Source organism: Pteronotus mesoamericanus, unplaced genomic scaffold, assembly GCF_021234165.1.
Source record: "Pteronotus mesoamericanus isolate MK-2021 breed Mesoamerican mustached bat unplaced genomic scaffold, CSHL_Meso_final scaffold_85, whole genome shotgun sequence".
In the NCBI taxonomy this organism is placed as follows: Eukaryota; Metazoa; Chordata; class Mammalia; order Chiroptera; family Mormoopidae; genus Pteronotus; species Pteronotus mesoamericanus.
The window spans coordinates 72,846,747-72,864,884 of NW_026555329.1; the positions used below are offsets into that span (position 1 = coordinate 72,846,747).

Sequence of the window (18,138 nt, forward strand, 5' to 3'; positions counted from 1 at the left end):
AATTTTTTTTTTTTTATAAGATTGACTGTTCAAGTACAATTATGCTGGACAATATTGTGAGGAAAGATAACAGTGTAGATCATGGCCAGCCCAGGCCGCCCTCAAACAGAGCCGTCCAGTCACCAAATTCATCAGTGCCCTCTCCAGGCCTTGCAGGTAAAGTGGGTTTCTTTAGATTTTGTGTTTTTCCACTTTTTTCCTCAACTTGTAAAAAAAAAAAAAAAACTCCCTTTTCTTTTTTGTTAGATGATTTAAAAGGGTCTGAGTATTTGGCACTATTTAAAATTAATATATAGTACTTTCAAAGTGGAAATCAAAGGTTAAACCTCTGTACCTTTTCAATTTCAACATTATTTATAGGCATTGTATACTCCCAGGAGGAAATTAGTACTATACTTTTCTCTTTTTGATAAGTTGAGTTGCCTGTGATATGGTGTCTTTCAGGATGTAATTTGCCTAGGGTCAAAATTTATCAGTGCCAGTCACTCTTTTGATGGTGGTTTGGTGGTTAATTGTGTTTAAGGATTTTTAACATACCTATTCCTTCCTTCAAGAAAGAAGCAGTCTAATACTCTCAGAGACTGTGTCAAAATAGGTGTCTTAGACCAAAATGAGGAAAGAGGAAACTTTAAGTCGTTCACTAGTCACATAAACATAAGGCAGATTACACAATTTAAAATGGAATGGTTATTTAGAACACAAACTTAAAAACAGGAAGGAAACTATTGACAAAATAGGGCAAAGACTGTGTAATTATATAACCAGCTTACCCAAATAAAGAAGGAAAGTACTGAGGACATAAGCCCATAATTCCCTAAAGAGAAAATACCCATAGCCAGTAAAATGGGGGTGGCTGGGGACGGGGGCAGTGGCGGAAGGTGTTTAGTCGCACTACTAGTAGTGATTTTAAAAAATCAAAACAAGATATAATTTCTAGCTACTGAGTCAGCAAATATTTAAAGAGTGAAAATACAGTAAGAATGTGATGAGCTAAATACTCTAATGGGTAGCGGGTGGGAGCACACCTTGATAAAACAGTTCCAGAACCCATATTGGCAATATGGCTGAAGCTGACCTTTATTCAGTACTGACTGTTGGCCAGGCACTACACAAAGAACCTCGTATGCATTGCCGAGTCGGACATTTGTTTCAGTGTGGCTCTTTTCCCCAGTCTGCTTTTATTATCAGCCCCTACCACTTTCTCTTGTCTTCTGTAGCTTTCGCTGGCAGTAGTGTCCTCACTGAGATCCTGTTCTGGTTACTCTCACACGGTACACTCGTCAATCTTTGGAGACATTTTTGATTGTTACAGCCTTGGGTGGGAAGTTTGGAGAGATGCTAGAGATCCCCAATAACTAGTAGGGGCCAGGGAAACTGCTAAATATCCTACAGCGCACAAACAGCCCTCCACAGCAAAGAACTGTCTGGCCCAAAACGTCAGCTGTGTTAAGCTGGGACAGCCCTTCTAGTCTTTGGGGAGTTAGGCTGTGCTAGTTCAGCCACTGTTTACTGTTTTATATACTTTCATTATGTCTTCCAGTTTCAATGTTGTACTAAGTGAGCACATTTAATATGAATTGAATACATGATTATTAATTCATTTTGTGAATGTGGATGATTTTCTTCTCTTCAGGACCTGTTACTATGACTAGTGTACACCCGCCAATGCGTTCACCTAGTGCCTCCAGTGTTGGGAGCCGAGGAAGGTAAGCTGATGTAGCCTTGCTCTCTAGACAGAGGATCTCTAATTAAATTTCTTTTGCCCCAGTGCCCAAATGCTTTGGTAGTCAGTATATTTTGACCAACTTTTTTATTTTTTACTTTTAAATTAAAATGATTTAATAATTATTATATATTATGTTAATTTAATAATTAACAGGTTAGGTAAATTATAATTTTATCTTTGAAGATACAAGTATCTTTGTGTATCTGTTGAAAATAAAATGTTTTACTTGTATCATATAGCAAGGGAAAAATGAAGTGGAGTATAACACACTAAACTATTTGGGAAGGCATACAAATGCACACCGAGGAAAAAGAAACAATAATTTTATACTAACTTCAGTGTTCTCTGAATTTTCCAGTGACCAAAAATTGATTTTGCTTTAAAATAAATTTACATTTGTTGAAATTCTATTTTAATTTACTGCCTGCTTGTGTATTCATTACGCTTGCAAATTTCTCCTAGTGAACCCAGGTCTTATTTTCATTTCATCTGGCAGCAGCATTTTCTGAAGAGAGAAAGTTTTGGTTCAGTCCCATGAGAACATAGGGGCTATCTGTAAAAGTTTTTTGTGTCACTACATTTTTTAAATAGCAGAACATCAATAAATTATGTCCCTAGTTAATTGTCTTCACACTGCTTGACAATAAATCAATCATTCATGTGAGCCTAGAGTTCTCTTTGTCACTGACTAAAGAAGAAAATGAGAAAGCCTAAAAAAAGATACTCGTTCTAAGATACTAAATCTGGCTGCCCGATTTTAAAGCCTCAGAATATTGAAATCCGTTTTCTTTTCATTCAGGTATTATTTAAATTTACTTAAGTAACTTCAGATGTATAGTGTACCTATTTAGGTAGGTTGATATATAGAACATTTTTTATATGTAAGGAAACTTTTGTATGTAGCAGTTGCATTGTAGTTATATATCATTACTGATATAGCTACCATTGTTGTGAAGATGTGGCATTATTCTGAAAGCTGTAATACTTTATTTTGAGATACTTAAGATAGCATTCTTAGATTTTTTTTTTTTTCTTTCTTTCCTTTTTAAACTTAAAGCTCTGGCTCTTCCAGCAAACCAGCAGGAGCTGATTCTACACACAAAGTCCCAGTGGTTATGTTGGAGCCAATCCGGATAAAACAAGAAAACAGTGGACCACCTGAAAATTACGATTTTCCTGTTGTTATAGTGAAACAAGAATCAGATGAAGAATCTAGGCCTCAAAATGTAATTATATTAATGATTGCAACACTATTCCTTTTCAGGGAACAGGGTGACAGAAACTTTTACATAGCTCATAGGAGGTAAAAAAAAAACAAACCAAAAACAAAAAAAAAAAACTTTTTTAAAGCAGGGAAATAGTCGACTTACAAGTTGAAAAATTTGAAGACAGTCTCTCAGTAAATTAAAACAAAAAGATGGATGGAAATCAGGCAGAAGAGTTCGAAAAATCATAGGCCCAAATGGAGATGGTTTGGGCATATGAAAGAGAGAACAGAGTAAAACACATGGAAGGTAATTGCCACAGAAATAATATAACAAAACTTCATGTAACTGAAAGATATGAACATATGAACTGAAAGGACCTAAAAAGTACCAGACCATTAAGTGAAAAAATTAACAATCATGCGTAAAGATCAAATAAACATTTTTAGACATGCACGCAAGATTGCAAAACATTTAATTTCCATGTATTCATCCTCAGGAAGATATTTGAAAATACGGTTCATCAAAAATGGGGTAGACCAAGAAAGAGGAAGACATAGAAGCCCAGAAATGGGATGTAGCACAGAAGGGGGGCAAAGAACAGGGCAGACCCCATACAGCGGTCCCCCCAGTACACCCTGTAGCAGGAGGACAGAAGGCCCCGTGGGAACAGGTGCGCAGGCGCCTTGCGTTGACAGCGTTGAGAAGCATTTTACAACGCTGTTGGAGACTGTGCGGATGACTCAGTGATTTGAAATTTTCATCATCCTAGGCTCCAACATAAAATTTTGATTTGCCTTAAGATTATTAATGGTTCTATGAATGATTTTTTAAAAATCTACAATAGGCTTTTTTTGTATCTAGGTATAATTTGAATTCATTGGTCCAATAGAATGTACTTACAGTTCACATGGTTTACTTTTATACTACCCACCTATTCTCTCATTTCTGTAACCATCAACAAATTCAAAGACTTTTCCTTTGTTATCCCCTCACCCTTACCACTGACATTCTGTTTTGATGATGTTTTTCAGGAGAGGTCCTTGTCTTCTGTACCATTAGAGACTCTAATACAGCTATCAGTAAACCGATTCTGTTCTCATGCAGATTCACAGACTCCTTTGAAGTAACCAGGTGCTCCTGAGAGAGCAGTCTTTTGTCTAAAACTGCAGTAGTGTTAATAAAGAATGCCAGTTTGAAGAAACGTATATACTTTTGCTTCCTTCCATTGCAGACCAACTATCCAAGAAGCATACTCACCTCCCTGCTCTTAAATAGTAATCAGAGCTCTGCTTCCGAGGAGTCTGTGCCAAGATCAGATGCGCCTGACAGCACAGGAGATCAGCCTGGACTTCACCAGGAAAATGCCTCCAACGGGAAATCTGAGTGGCCGGACGCCTCCCAGAAGTCGCCCCTCCACGTTGGAGAGACAAGGAAAGAGGACGACCCCAATGAGGACTGGTGTGCAGTTTGTCAGAATGGAGGGGAACTCCTGTGCTGTGAGAAGTGTCCCAAAGTATTCCATCTATCTTGTCATGTGCCCACATTGGCAAATTTTCCAAGGTAAGGTAGTACTTGCTTCCCTTTCCCACGTTCTTTCACTTTCAATAACAGCAATAAATTTTCGACAATTATTATAACATAAAACCTTTGTAAAAACTTAGAGGTTCCTTCCCATACCCTGCCTTCAATTCCTTGCGCTTCTCTCCAAAACCTAGTCTGTTTAGAAGAGAAAAATAATAAACTTTAAATTATTACAAGGGGTTGCCATACAAATCAGTGGTCCTTACGCACAACTGCCACAATTGCATTATATTTGGCAGGCACTGACATTTGCAAGTATCTCAAACTGTCACAGTGCCTTTGAGATGATGATGGCCATTGAGTTAATCTCTCAGTTCTTCAAATGCTATACTACGTAAAATTTATTTTCAAACAAAGTTGCAAGAATAGTACCAAGAGCGTTTCATTTTCTTGAATCATTTGGGACAAAATACCAGTTATGTATCACAGCAACCATAGATTAATGTGCCTGTTTATTTTGTGTATGTATTTCTTATCTCCTTGGCTAGATTAATATGTACCACTTAGGGCCCTGCATTGCACTTCTCCTGGTCAGCTCTCTCAGCATGGTGCTATACGTAGTAGTTATATGGTAAATCTTCAGTGATTAAAATTCATGCCAAATAAATAATTCTGCGTCATAAATGGCATGGAGGAGGTAGGAAGGGGATACGGTATAGAGAGAAATGATGCATTAAGAACTCACATACTTTATCCCCCAACAGTGGAGAGTGGATTTGCACTTTCTGCCGAGACTTATCTAAACCAGAAGTTGAATATGATTGTGATGCTCCCAGTCACAACTCAGAAAAAAAGAAAACTGAAGGCCTTGGTAAATTAGCACCAATAGATAAAAGGGTAAGTTTTTTAGCATTTCCAACCTAGACTGTTAAACAGGAGTTTGTTGTTGTTGTTAGACACAGTATTGTAATGTAGGTGTGCTTTTCATCGAAAAGGAGTATGTACACAAATTTTTATCAATTTACTCTTTTTTTTTTTAGCATTTATTTCCACAAAAATGTAGGTATCTTAAATAAGACATTTAATAACAGACTAACTTTTTTAGTTTAAAAAAATCACAGTACTGTGTGTGTGTGTGTGTGTGTGTTTCTAGAGGCTTAAAATAATGCGCTTAAACAAGTAGAATGTGTATCTTTTATGTGGCCCAGACTCTTAATCTATCTTTAGTAAATTTCTGTTTTGTTTTATTTATACTACAGGTAGGTTTCCTTCCTCAGAATTTGTTGAGAGATGGGTTTTTCTGTTTACTTCTGAAAATAATTCCATTCTTTCACCCAGTGCTACCGGGTTTATACCTCAAAGTCAGCTAAAATATTTCACTGTAGTTAACATTTAAACCTACTAAATCAACATTTCTGTGTTAATAAAGAAGCTCCTTAGCTGAATTATAAAGTAGAACAGTGAGTATAAAAGTCGGCATGCAAGAGAGGGCCCAGCCATGCACTACCAGCGCTGGGGGTTTACCGGGTGAACCCATAAGCAGAAGTAGCAAAGTACCATCAGGGAGGCGGCCTTAGGACTGGACAAACCAGGAAGGGGCTCTACGTTTGGATCTCTTCCTTTGTTGACTACTAATAATTTAATACACAGATTGAAGAAAGAACTGGAAATTAATTTTTAAAGAGCTTCAAGTAGGCCTCTAGCAATACCGCTTTTGTCCCTGTAATTCTGAGGGCTGCTCTCACATATCACATAAATCTCAAACTGTCGAACAGTGCAGTTCAGGAAATGATTGGGAAGCAGATCAAAATTCCGAGTATCGATACTTTTCTTGTATTCATCTGTTTTTAATTTTTATTCAGGTACTTTGAGACACATGACATTGTTATAAAAAATAAGCTGTGACTTCATTTTATTTTATTTTTTGCTTAGAAGTGTGAACGTCTACTTTTATTTCTTTATTGCCATGAAATGAGCCTGGCTTTTCAAGACCCGGTTCCTCTAACTGTAAGTATTAACGTCATTTTGTGCATTTTTACACAGTGGAATGGTTTTCTGAAGCTTGATTTATGAAAATCTAGTTTCTGTACCATTTTTCAGTAGTTTCTTGTATCTAATCCAGTCTTAAAGCTTATTCATACGTACTGAAAGCTTTGATCTGAAATACATTTTACTGTTAACAAATTGGCCCAAAACTTCTATTCATTTCTCATACATTCTTACTTCTAATCCCAGGTATTTTACCTATTATTCTCTGTAATGATATGTATCAGTTGTCTCTCTCAGGAGATTTAGGCATATCTCCTAAACTGTTGGGGAGAAAACTTTCCACTTGAAATAAAGACCCCCAAAATTCCGAGTACATATTTTACTTTATATGTCCAGACTTCACATACTAAGTAGACCTTTAACAGGGGAAGGTGAGTGAGTGCATGCACGTGAGTGTTAACCACTGACTTCAAAAAGTTTCATATTGCAAGTTCGATAAGACTTTAATGAATAATTTTAAAGTGCTAAATGTACTACTCAAAATATGTTCTATTCTCTGATGTCCTAAATTTCTTTAAAAATTTAATATTCTTCAATTCAATAAATTTTAAAAAGTTAATGCAAGACTAGAAAAGAAAACAAGTTTAGTAAACATATTCAGCTGATAAACAATGAACTTCTTTCCTGAGACGAGGTTTTGAGAAGTTGAGATAAGAAAAGGAAATAAGTAAATACTTTGAGGGGAAGGAACTTTTGTGCCTAAAAGAAGCAGGGCAAAAAAAGTGAAAGAAAAGAGGGTTATGACCAGTAAAAGCTTTCTCCACTTAAAAATTTTAACCTAGAACTTGGTGCTTTTTATGATCTTGGATTACAGTTATATTTGGTATTAATAACAACAGCAGCAGTGAAAAAATAGCCCCCTTTTTTTATTATATGTCATCTCATTTATTGTTTACAAAAACTATGAGGTTGGTAGAATTATTCCTGTTTGATATACGAAGTTCAGCAAGGTAAGTAACTTTCCCAGGAGCATGCTTCTCAGTAGCAGAACTGGGGCTCAGGCGCAGATTCACACCCCATTTACTCTATCACATGCAGCAAACGCATGTCAAATCCTACTAGGAATAATACTTATTCTAATAATTGCTTTTTGTTTAATAATGAAGAATAGGGAAGTTTAGGAGGGGGAATGTGATGTTTTTTAATTAACCAGTTTAATTAAATTGGTGAAAATTTTTGAAAAAAGTGACACAAAATGTGTTTTCAGTGTCTGCAAGGCTGTAGGCACTAGTAAAAGTTGCTGCATAAATTTCCTGAGCAATGACAAAACAGTACAATCTGAATTTTATGCCACTACTTGTATAATTTATTTAGGACCGGGTAGAATTTAGTTACTTGCATTATAGTATCTCATTTATTTTGAAAGGTGCCTGATTATTACAAAATAATTAAAAATCCAATGGACTTGTCGACTATCAAGAAAAGACTACAAGAAGATAATTACATGTACGCAAAGCCTGAAGACTTTGTAGCTGATTTTAGATTGATCTTTCAAAACTGCGCTGAATTCAATGAGGTGAGGAAGGAAGGGGAAACTAATAGCAATATTGAAAGCAATATTAAGCCAACACCTTATCAACAAACAAGGAGATTATTTATGCTAGTGTAACCTTTCAAAAGTTTCTCAGGGGATGACTTTAAACACATTTATATTCCGAAGTTTATTATACAGTGAGTGGAAATGCAAATTATAGCTGACAACTTAAAAACGATTTAGAAAATATTTTTATCTAACCTAGAAGAATTCTTTTTCATTCCCATCTTTATTTCTTGGAATATAGCACTTCCATACTTTTAGTATTTTTAATGTTGATCTTGAACTATTAAGGATGTGGTCTAAATATTTCTAATTTTAAAATTTTCTCACCTGTCAATTTATCTAAATATCTGTCAGATTTAGAACCTTTTGTTCCTGGTTTGTTCTAGGTATTGGTTACTCATTCCAGAGTTCCACATTTCCTTTGTTCTAAAAATACCTATAATGTAATGCTACCATGCAGCATCTTTTTGCTCTCTCTCTGGTAATCCAGTCCTACTGCTGCCAGGCTCTTATAGAATAATCCAGATGAGTCAAAGCCTTTTATGTACCTTTTATCAGGCCTTCTCTATATTCTGTGTAGCCCCAGGCTGCTATTTACTTGACATCGGTGACATTGCATAAACATTTTTCTAAAACAATCTACTGGTACTCCTAATCTCAAGTTAAAAGGGAACAAAAATGTGAGAAATTTACCACTTTTAATGACTGAAATGTTGGTGTTCGTTTTTTAATTCATATTTTTATTTTTATCCAACAGCCTGATTCAGAAGTAGCCAATGCTGGTATAAAACTTGAAAGCTATTTTGAAGAACTTCTAAAGAACCTTTATCCAGAAAAAAGGTTTCCTAAACTTGAATTCAGAAATGAATCAGAAGATAATAAATTTAGTGATGACTCAGATGATGACTTTGTACAGCCCCGGAAGAAACGCCTCAAAAGCATAGAGGAACGCCAGTTGCTTAAATAAGCAGCACCATTGGCGTGTGCTGGCTTTTAGATTTTTTTGTTTTCAGAAATTATTTTGTCAGTAATTTAACATCATTATAAAGAAGAGTTTGTGACCACTCTGATCTATAAGTTTTTGATGTTTACTAGACTTTAATTTCTTAATAACCCATTTCTTTTAACCTTGTTGTTAAGAAAGTAAGAAAAAGGGAGGAAGGAGAAAGGAAGAAAGAAGCATCTACAACAAAAAAAATTGTTTCCATTTCTGGATTTCAAAACTGTAATCTGGAACTATAGCTACTATAGAAAGGAAATAGATTTTGTATGAACTCCTAAGTTGAAATTTTAATGTGGTTTGGATGTGTGCGTTAATCCATTTTTAGAAAAATACCACTACCCATTAATTATGGCCCAGCCATGAGTTAGGTGTACTGTCCTTAAGAACAGTACATAATTAAAAACATTAGGCCATAATTAATGAACATGGATGGTAATAAGTTCGATCTTAGGATGCCGACTTGTACAACGAAGAAGTAGATTAGATACTATCAAGAAGGCACCTAATAGTATTCATGTAAGATGACAACTGTATTAAAGAAAAAGCAGGAAAACAAAAGTTTGATTTTTATTTTTGTTTTTTTTCTTGTCTATAGAGGTGTTTGGTATAGCAGATTTTCAAGGCCATTTTTCATACATTTCTTAATTGAACTTCTTCCTCTGCGGAAGCAAGTGAACACATTTGGTTTTGCTGGATGTCTGTGTGGTTTTGCTGTTAGTTTTAACTGTGCAGGTGATCCTTTTATAACAAGACTCATTGTTTGCAGTATGGCTTTTAGTGGAATACCCAAAATATGAAATACAGCTGTGTGCCGTATTCGATGTGAGGATTTTTTAAAAATATACCCTATTGGGCATTAAATGTAAGTTCCCCTGAAAGGGACTAGCTTTTGTGGTTTTCATCTGTCTTTATAATTTGGAATGCAAATGTATTGTGGAATTTGGGAGCAGGCAGTTGGAGGGACTTGTAGTGAAAACTTAATTTTTTCTGAAGCATCTATTTCCTATTTTTAAGAATTGGACCTTCAAATTGATAAATTTCATTTTTACTCTAATAGAGATAGAAAAGATGTCTGCTGAGGGCAAACATATTCTTAATGGGCCAGACCTACCCAGTTTAACTGACATTCATTTATTCCTTATTGTTCGTTAACCAAGAGGGAAACTAGATTAAGATAGAAGAAAAAAATTGTTGTGCCATTTGCTAATCTGACATTTGACAAAATACTTATACATGAATTTTTTTAATTTGCCAAAGTAAACCTTTCTAAAACATTAATTGGCTAAGGAAATTTTTCTGTTTAGGCTGATAGAATAAAAATATGCCTGACTTGAAAGAACATTCTCTTTGGATGGCATCATCTTCCATGAATTAAACTTAGAGGACTTGCTCTCATCCACATGGCATTACTTCTTAAAATGGACAATTCAAAAATATTCTGTGGCTGATTCACTGGGTTTTCAGATATTGCTAAAGATAAAATATGAAAAAATAACCTATTAGGAATAGTATCTCACTTTCTATATAGAGTTAGGTCTTGTCCCTGATATACATTAATGGTTAAAAAGGTCTTAGTTACTTTTTCAAATTCGTGTTCAGGGTAATTGTTGTGATGGTGGTATCATTTTGAATATGCATTTGACATTTATTCTCCAAAGACTGAACAAATTTTGATAAGACAATATACCATTTAATTGTCTTATTTTGCTCCAGCATTTATAGCACACCAGCTGTTGAGCTTTTAGTAGCAAGTTCGTTGGTATCTTAGAATACTGTTCTTATGGCAGTTTGTTCTTCCATATTTGTCTTCTGAGTTAAAACAGGGCAACAAAGATAAATTTTGAGAAGGATCACAAAGGGAAGTAGCACTACAGAGAAAAAATACATAACTTTCTAAAAGCATTCGAGCCAGAATTTCTAACTAATATCCCCAAAACTTTCACTCATATATTCAGTGCCATATTAATATTTTTTAAAAAATTGATTTTAGAGGGAAAGAGAGAAACATTGATTTGTTATTCCACTTATTTGTGCATTCATTGGTCGATTCTTGTATGTGCCCTGACCAGGGATCAAACCCACAACCTTGGCATATGGGGACAACACTAACCAACTGAGCTACTCAGCCAGAGTAATATTAATCTTTTAAAACAGTATTTAAAAGTGTTTTCCTCTCCAAAAAGTTTTCAGTAACAGTCTTTACAATTATAGTCCTGTGACCTTTTGACAAGCACCTATGTGCTCAGGGGGATCCCAGCTAAGTAGTTCTTAAATTCTAATAGACAGGTGTAAGATGATCCTAACTACATAGACCCCATGCTCATTTAGAGAGCATCCTTCCAAAAGTTAAGTGCAATTCAAGCAACCTTGACCTAACACTCCAGTGTTTATCTCCAAACAAAAACTGTAGAGTTCCCTCTGGATTTAGCACCAAGAGCCCAGTGCCATAGCTGCAAGACCCCCAATACTGAATGTGATCACATGATCACACGCTCACACCTTTAACCAGGGTTTATGAATGAGCAGAGTATGTGGGAGCTAGGATTTACTCAATTTCAACTCATCAAAAGCTTTCCCAGGTGCCAAGCATCTGATCTTTCCAGCAATAAGGAAACCCAAGTACACAGTCAGTGACTTATATGGCTATGGCAGAAGTACAAATGGACTGAGACAACATAGAACATTCAAAATATACTTGCACATCAGCATCTGGCAATGCAGTATCTGTCCTTCGAATTAGCAGGCCCTGCTCATCTTTTCTGGCTGGAGGGGTGGGAAATTAGAAAGTGCTAAAAGGAAAATGCCCACTTGCCTCAGTAGTTTGACCTTTTCCAAACTAAGGAAGAGGCACCCCATTTTACTACACATAGTAGTATAGTTGAAACATAGCTTAGGAAGGCTTTCAGAAAGTTTCACTCCAAAGTCACAAAGGTGAGTATACAGATCATTGCTCCATTTATGAACTTGCATTTCTAAGTCCTATGATTGCAGTACCTAAATGTTCAAATTTGGGTTTCACAGAGGGACTAGTTAGACATTGAAAGGAGGAACTCCTCCTCTTGCTGAGCCCTGATCCACAAATAATGTGAATTCCAAAAATAAGTTGTTTCATGTGAACAAAAAGGTTTTAGGTTTAAACTGAAGATGTACTCATTTTCTATTTATCTGTACTTGTTTTGAATGAGAGAAATCAAGTGATTTGGTTAGCCATTAAAATTCTGGACATGACCATGAGTTCAGCTATCTAATTTCTTATTGAAATAGAGCACCGCCTTTTAAATAATCATGTACATATTTTTTAAAGTATTTTATAACCTCATGTAAATTAATAGTTGATGTCTTTTTACAAACTTATCGCTCCTTCATTTTGGGCGTGAATTTACTTAGTCATAATTCACATGCTGGTGGCTCATGTTCCAGAGTGAGAATAATGCTAACCAATCAGATCACAGATTTCTGTCTCCATGAAGGTTTTGCTTATTGTGAAGGATATCTGAGACAATAGTCTTTGTTTGTTTGATTTTAGGGGGCCAACTGGTGCTTTGATTTTAATAAAAATTAGCTTCGATGGATTTTTACTGTCAATATTTTACCACCACAGGAATTTTTAATGAAGAAGTCACTCATGTCACTCAGAATTTAAACTAGTTTGCATCTGCCTTCATTACTATCTTTGTGCTGTCTTCTATAAAATCGATGTATAGGGACAAGCTACTAGTCCATAAATAACAGGAAAGGTTTAAAAAATTCTAACATGTTTTTCACTACATAAAGGAAGAAAGCAAGTGATAAATATCTTCAGACACGGATTTCCACCTTCCCCCCTAAAAAAAGGGAACCCAAACTCCTCAAAGTATGAGAACAAAAGATGCCATAAAAAATTTTACTTGTATGAAACCTGTCGAGGGAGGAGGGTATTATACAAAGTCTGGGGGCTTTTACAAGTCACTTTGAAAGTTGATTCGTGGAAGTAACTATTTTAAAAACTCACTGTTGGATATTTAATAGATCTTACTATTATGGAGGTGGGAACAGTCTTCTATTTGATTCTTAAATGAGGTTTTAAATAGAATAAGTCCTAATTTGAGTCCTTAAAAAATCCTTTAGAAGTTAGATGTTAAACACTTAGCAATATAGAAAAAAGGCTATTTTAAAGTTGTCAACGAAAGAATGTCAAAACGTAGAAAACGGCATAAAAATTTATTTGAGCAAAGATTTGAGGACATGCCCTAAAGCAAGATCTCAGCAGACTGAGAAAATGCTCTGGAGGATGACAGTTCTGCAGCTTATTTTTTACATTTAGAGTTAAAGGAGAAAACATTAAGGAAGTTTACATAATATCTGTTGGTGGTAGATTAAAGAGGCAGAAGAAAGCAAAATGTCAAAATTCCTAGGATTGGATAAAAAGGAAAACGGAGAGATACTTGCTTCCTTTTTACGTTGGTGGGTACAAGATAGTTAATGATTAACATTTACAGCAGATAGAGATGGTACGCAGGGAACAAGATAACCATGAAGTGTTACGTGCGTGGTCTCCAGAGTGGGCAGTTGTGCCTTCAAGGGGACAGGTAAAGAAAATTACCATGACATTTCAAAGGTATGTTATCCTAGATGCGTAAGAACAATGGGCAGGGCTCACTTAAGGCACAGATAGACATTTTGCTAAGGAAGGTTGCAAGGCTGGGATGTGACTGCCTGCCTGCCATGACCTGCCCCATTAGGAATGTGTGACCAGACCGTCTGGTGTAGTTTCTTTCGGTCCCTGGACTTGTCAGGCCTGCCAGGTAGCCCCTAAGCTTGTGGGATCTACTGTGTTGCCGCTTTTTGTTCACAGAGTCCTCTACCATGTATCAGGATACTTGTATGAATCCTTTGCCCATGTTCTCTAATGCCTTTAACCCCAGGTGAAACAAAATTTAGTCAGAAGTCTTCCCATTGCAAATGACTGATGCCCAGTATTTATTGTTTTTTTAGGGGAGGGGATAAAATACTGGTTTGGCCAAATAGTTCGTTTGTTTTTTTTTCTGTAAGATGGCTCTATTAGCGCTTAGTTGTCTTTAATGTCATTCGAGATCATTTTGTTAGATTGTATTGTGACAGCTGTCGTATCAACATGCATTTTTTTAAAAAGACATCAAAATTGGTGAATTTTTGTGTAGTTATTTTAATACTGAAGATGGAAGAACATACACATTTTCAGAATAGTATGCTTTATTATTTCAAGAAAGGCAAAAACACAGCTGAAACACAAAAAAAAGATTTGTGCAGTGTATGGAGAAGGTGCTGTGACTGACCGAAAGTGTAAAGTGTGGTTTGCAAAGTTTCATGCAGGAGATTTCCCACTGGGTGATGTTCCACAGTTGGGCAGATGAGTTGAAGTTGATAACAAACAAATCAAGACAAATTGAGAACCGTCAACATTATACCACGTGGAAGAGAGCCGACATACTCAAAATACCTAAATCAATAAAGTTATTGGTGAAAATGAAAAATGTGTCTCTTATTTTACAGAAAAAACTAAACAGACTTTTTGGCCAACTCAATATGTGGATCAACCAGGTTAAGCACTTTTCACACCTAGAATGGCAGTGTACTGACCTGCTAAATGACATGTCCCCAAAGAAAACGCTCTTTAATACGATGGCAGGAACAACAGCTTAGTGGGCCACCAGGTGCCACACTTTGACGATGTTGGTTCTCTGATTGTATTAGGAATTTACTAATGATGGTATGTATATGTTAAGAAAAATCAACATACAGTAAGTCCAAAATAAAGGTTGGCGTTCATATTATGGAAGAAATCTTTGCCATTATAGAATATGCTTTAAAGAGAGTTACAGAAAATCCCCTCTATATGTAAAGTTATTTGATTCAGACAAATCAACCTCTATTATATTACATAGATTACAATATGCTTGTACAGATACTACAGTTATATTATTACTGTTTCCAATACTTCAATGAGTATTGTCTTAGTTTTTTCATAGGCTGTGAAACCAGTCTGAAAACAGTCTCACAGGTAAGTGATATGAAATTTGTTTACTTCCATTTCTATTAATGACTAACAGTAAAAATGTAAGCAAAACACATTTATCAAAGATTTCTCAAATTTAGGGTTCAATTAAATTTACATTATTAGAGTTTGTGATACACTAATTTAGTGCCTTCTTGGAATTTTGGGTGCTAGATAGTGCTAGACAACATCACAAAGTTCCTTAATCCTGGATACTCCCATAGCTATTGAGAGATCCTGAAATCTGGGAAGGTGCTTAAGCATCAGGTTTGTCATTTTCAATGACTGCTAGACTTTGGTTTTAATTATAAATTGCTGCTGACTTTAGAATTTTTTTAAAAATTATTTTTCAATTACATTTGACATATAATACTAGTTTCAGGTGCACAACATAGAGATTAAACAGTTATATACCTTATGAAGTGATGCCCCTGGTAGTACCCATGTGGCACCATATTAAGATTTTATTGACTGTATTTCTTATACTGTACTGTACATCCCTGTGACCGTTTTTATAACTGGCTATATTTCTTAATCCCATCCTACCAACCTCTTCATATCAACCTGTTTTCTGTGTCTATGAGTTTGACCTGTTTGTGTAGATTCCACATATAAGTGAAATCATATGACATTTGTCTTTCTCTGTATGACTCATTTAGCACAATACTCTCTAAGTCCTTCCATGTCGTCGCAAATGGTAAGATTTCATTTTTTATGGCTGAGTAATATTCCATTTTATAAATGTACCACATCTTTATCCAGTCGTCTATTGAGAGTTTGCTTACATATCTTGGCTGTTGTAAATAATGCTGCAGTGAACAGAGATGTATATATCTTTGAATTAGTATTTTGTATTTCTTTGGGTAACTACCCAGAAGTGGGATTACTAGGCCATGTAGTAATTTTATTTTTAACTTTTGAGGAACCCTCATACTGTTTTCCATAGTGGCTGCACCAGTTTGCAGTCCCACCAACAGTGCACTAGGGTTCCTTTTCTCCATATCCTCGCCAACAGTTGATTTGTTGATGGTAGCCATTCTGACAGATGTAAGGTGATACCTCATTGTGGTTTTAATTTGCATTTCTCTGATGATTAGTGATCTGAAGCATCTTCATAAGTCTCTTGGCCATCTGTATGTCCTCTTTGGAGAAATGCCTATTAGGTCTTCTGTCCATTTTTTATTCTGATTTTTTTTTTTTTTTTTGGTATGAGTTCCTTATATGCAGGGTAGGGCAAAAGTAGGTTTACAGTTGTTCATATGGAAAATAGTGCAATAATAAATAGCACAAGAATAAACTACGTTTTGTGTACTCAAAACTGTAAACTTACTTTTGCTGCACCCAGTATTAGGGTAGTAACCCTTTACTGGACATAAAATTCGCAAATATCTTCTCCCATTTAATTGGTTGTCTTATCCTTTTGTTGGTTTATTTTGCTGTACAAAAATCTTTTAGTTTGATTTAGTCCCATCTCTTCATTTTTCTTTTATTTCCCTTGGCTGAGAAGTCTTACTCAAAAATATATATATATATTACTAAGATCAATGTCAAAGAATTTACTGCCTATGATTTCTTTCAGTTTTATAAACCCTTGTATTTAAGCCTCTAACCCATTTTGAGTTTATTCTTATATGTGGTGCTGTAAAATGATCTGATTTCTATTTTTTTGCATGTATCTGTCCAGTTTTCCCAATACTATTTATTGAGGAGAGTGTCTTTACCCCATTGTATATTATTGCCTCCTTTGTCATAGATTAATTGGCCATATAGGCGTGGGTTTATTTCTAGGCTCTCTGTTATGTTCCATTGATCTATAAGCCTGTTTTTATGTCAGTACCATGTTAGGGTTTTTTTGAATGAAGAAGTTGAATATTATCAAACTGTTTCTTATTCTCCTGCAAGGCTGTTGATTCACAATATAAAAATAGCACCAGCAAACCCAGTATATTGCAAAATCAAGATAGTACTGTTCATTATCTGACACCATGCAACAAACAAAAACTCCTCCACTGCTGATTATTTCCCATGGAAATAAGTATCTTGGCCCAATTCCAGAAATAGATGTACACAAGTTACAATATTACATAAAATTTGAGATAACAGTGTTATTTTTAAATTATGTAATTTTGTTACTAGTTTTTACCATAGATAATGTCAGGAATTCTGAATGTTGTAACTGTTGCCTAGCTTAAAAATCATAGGGTGTCCTTGTGGAAAAGATGCACCTTGTGTTTATCTGCAATCATTAGAAAGTTAAGCGGTATTTTCTTCCAACAGTATTGTTGCAAGTAGTTTCCTTTTTCATTGGTCTTGCTAATAGTTGCTATTTTAAATCTTCTGTTCACCACTAATTTAAGATTACTATGATAGATTAAGTTGTTTCATACTAATTTATTTGGGGGGGGGGGTCTATCCTCAAGCCTCAATAGGTTTTATGCATTTCACATACTCTTCTTCACTCATTAGTTCATATAGCTATGAAAGGTTACTCGGTGTCATCTTGATCACCCACCTCTCTTCATAACAAGATCACTTGACAAGTTCTGGATTTTTGACTAGCATGTCATCAATTTCAGTTACTTCTCTTGATACAAGAGAATAGAGTTCACTAGCAGCTTTCACACTTTCCAAAGCATCAAACTCATCGTTTGTTCAATTTTGTCCCTGCTTCATACAGACTACAGTAAACAGCATCTCTCATAGCTTCCTGGAAAATTGCTGATTTCCCCCGTTCTAATACCATTTTCTGTTCTCATCCATCCATGTTTCTCTGAATTTCAGCACCGAGAGCAGACTGGGGTTGGTGGACAGTGTATGGAGGGCACCCACCCTCAGGCTGTAGGGCTGCGGTAGGCAGGGCGTGTAGGCTACAGGTACAGCCCACATGGTCTGAATGGTTTATGGCGCCATCAAGTACCAAGCTGTTTGTATTACTGTTGCCTTGTAGTGTAGTTAGATATCAGATATCATGATACTGCAAGCGTTGTTCTTTGTGAAGGTTGTTTTGGTTATTTGGGGTCTTTTTGTTGTTGTTGTTCCATATAAATTTTATGATTATTTGTTCTAGTTCTGTGAAAA

The 18,138-nt window shown here is 35.6% G+C and overlaps 1 protein-coding gene across 4 annotated transcripts in view; it reads left to right on the forward strand.

Moving 5' to 3' along the window:
- The window catches only part of TRIM24 (tripartite motif containing 24), a 103,435-nt gene extending 94,234 nt beyond the window's left edge, over positions 1–9,201 (forward strand). For 3 of the 4 annotated variants that reach the window (XM_054564151.1, XM_054564153.1, XM_054564154.1), the window contains 8 exons: positions 21–156; positions 1,634–1,706; positions 2,784–2,952; positions 4,166–4,494; positions 5,220–5,352; positions 6,388–6,462; positions 7,871–8,020; positions 8,802–9,201. In XM_054564151.1, the coding sequence (XP_054420126.1) occupies positions 21–156; positions 1,634–1,706; positions 2,784–2,952; positions 4,166–4,494; positions 5,220–5,352; positions 6,388–6,462; positions 7,871–8,020; positions 8,802–9,011 (1,275 nt within the window). In that variant the 3' untranslated portion in view covers positions 9,012–9,201. The remainder of the gene's footprint in view (positions 1–20; positions 157–1,633; positions 1,707–2,783; positions 2,953–4,165; positions 4,495–5,219; positions 5,353–6,387; positions 6,463–7,870; positions 8,021–8,801) is intronic. The other variant, XM_054564152.1, reaches the window with a different exon arrangement.
- The last annotated feature ends 8,937 nt before the right edge of the window (positions 9,202–18,138 follow it).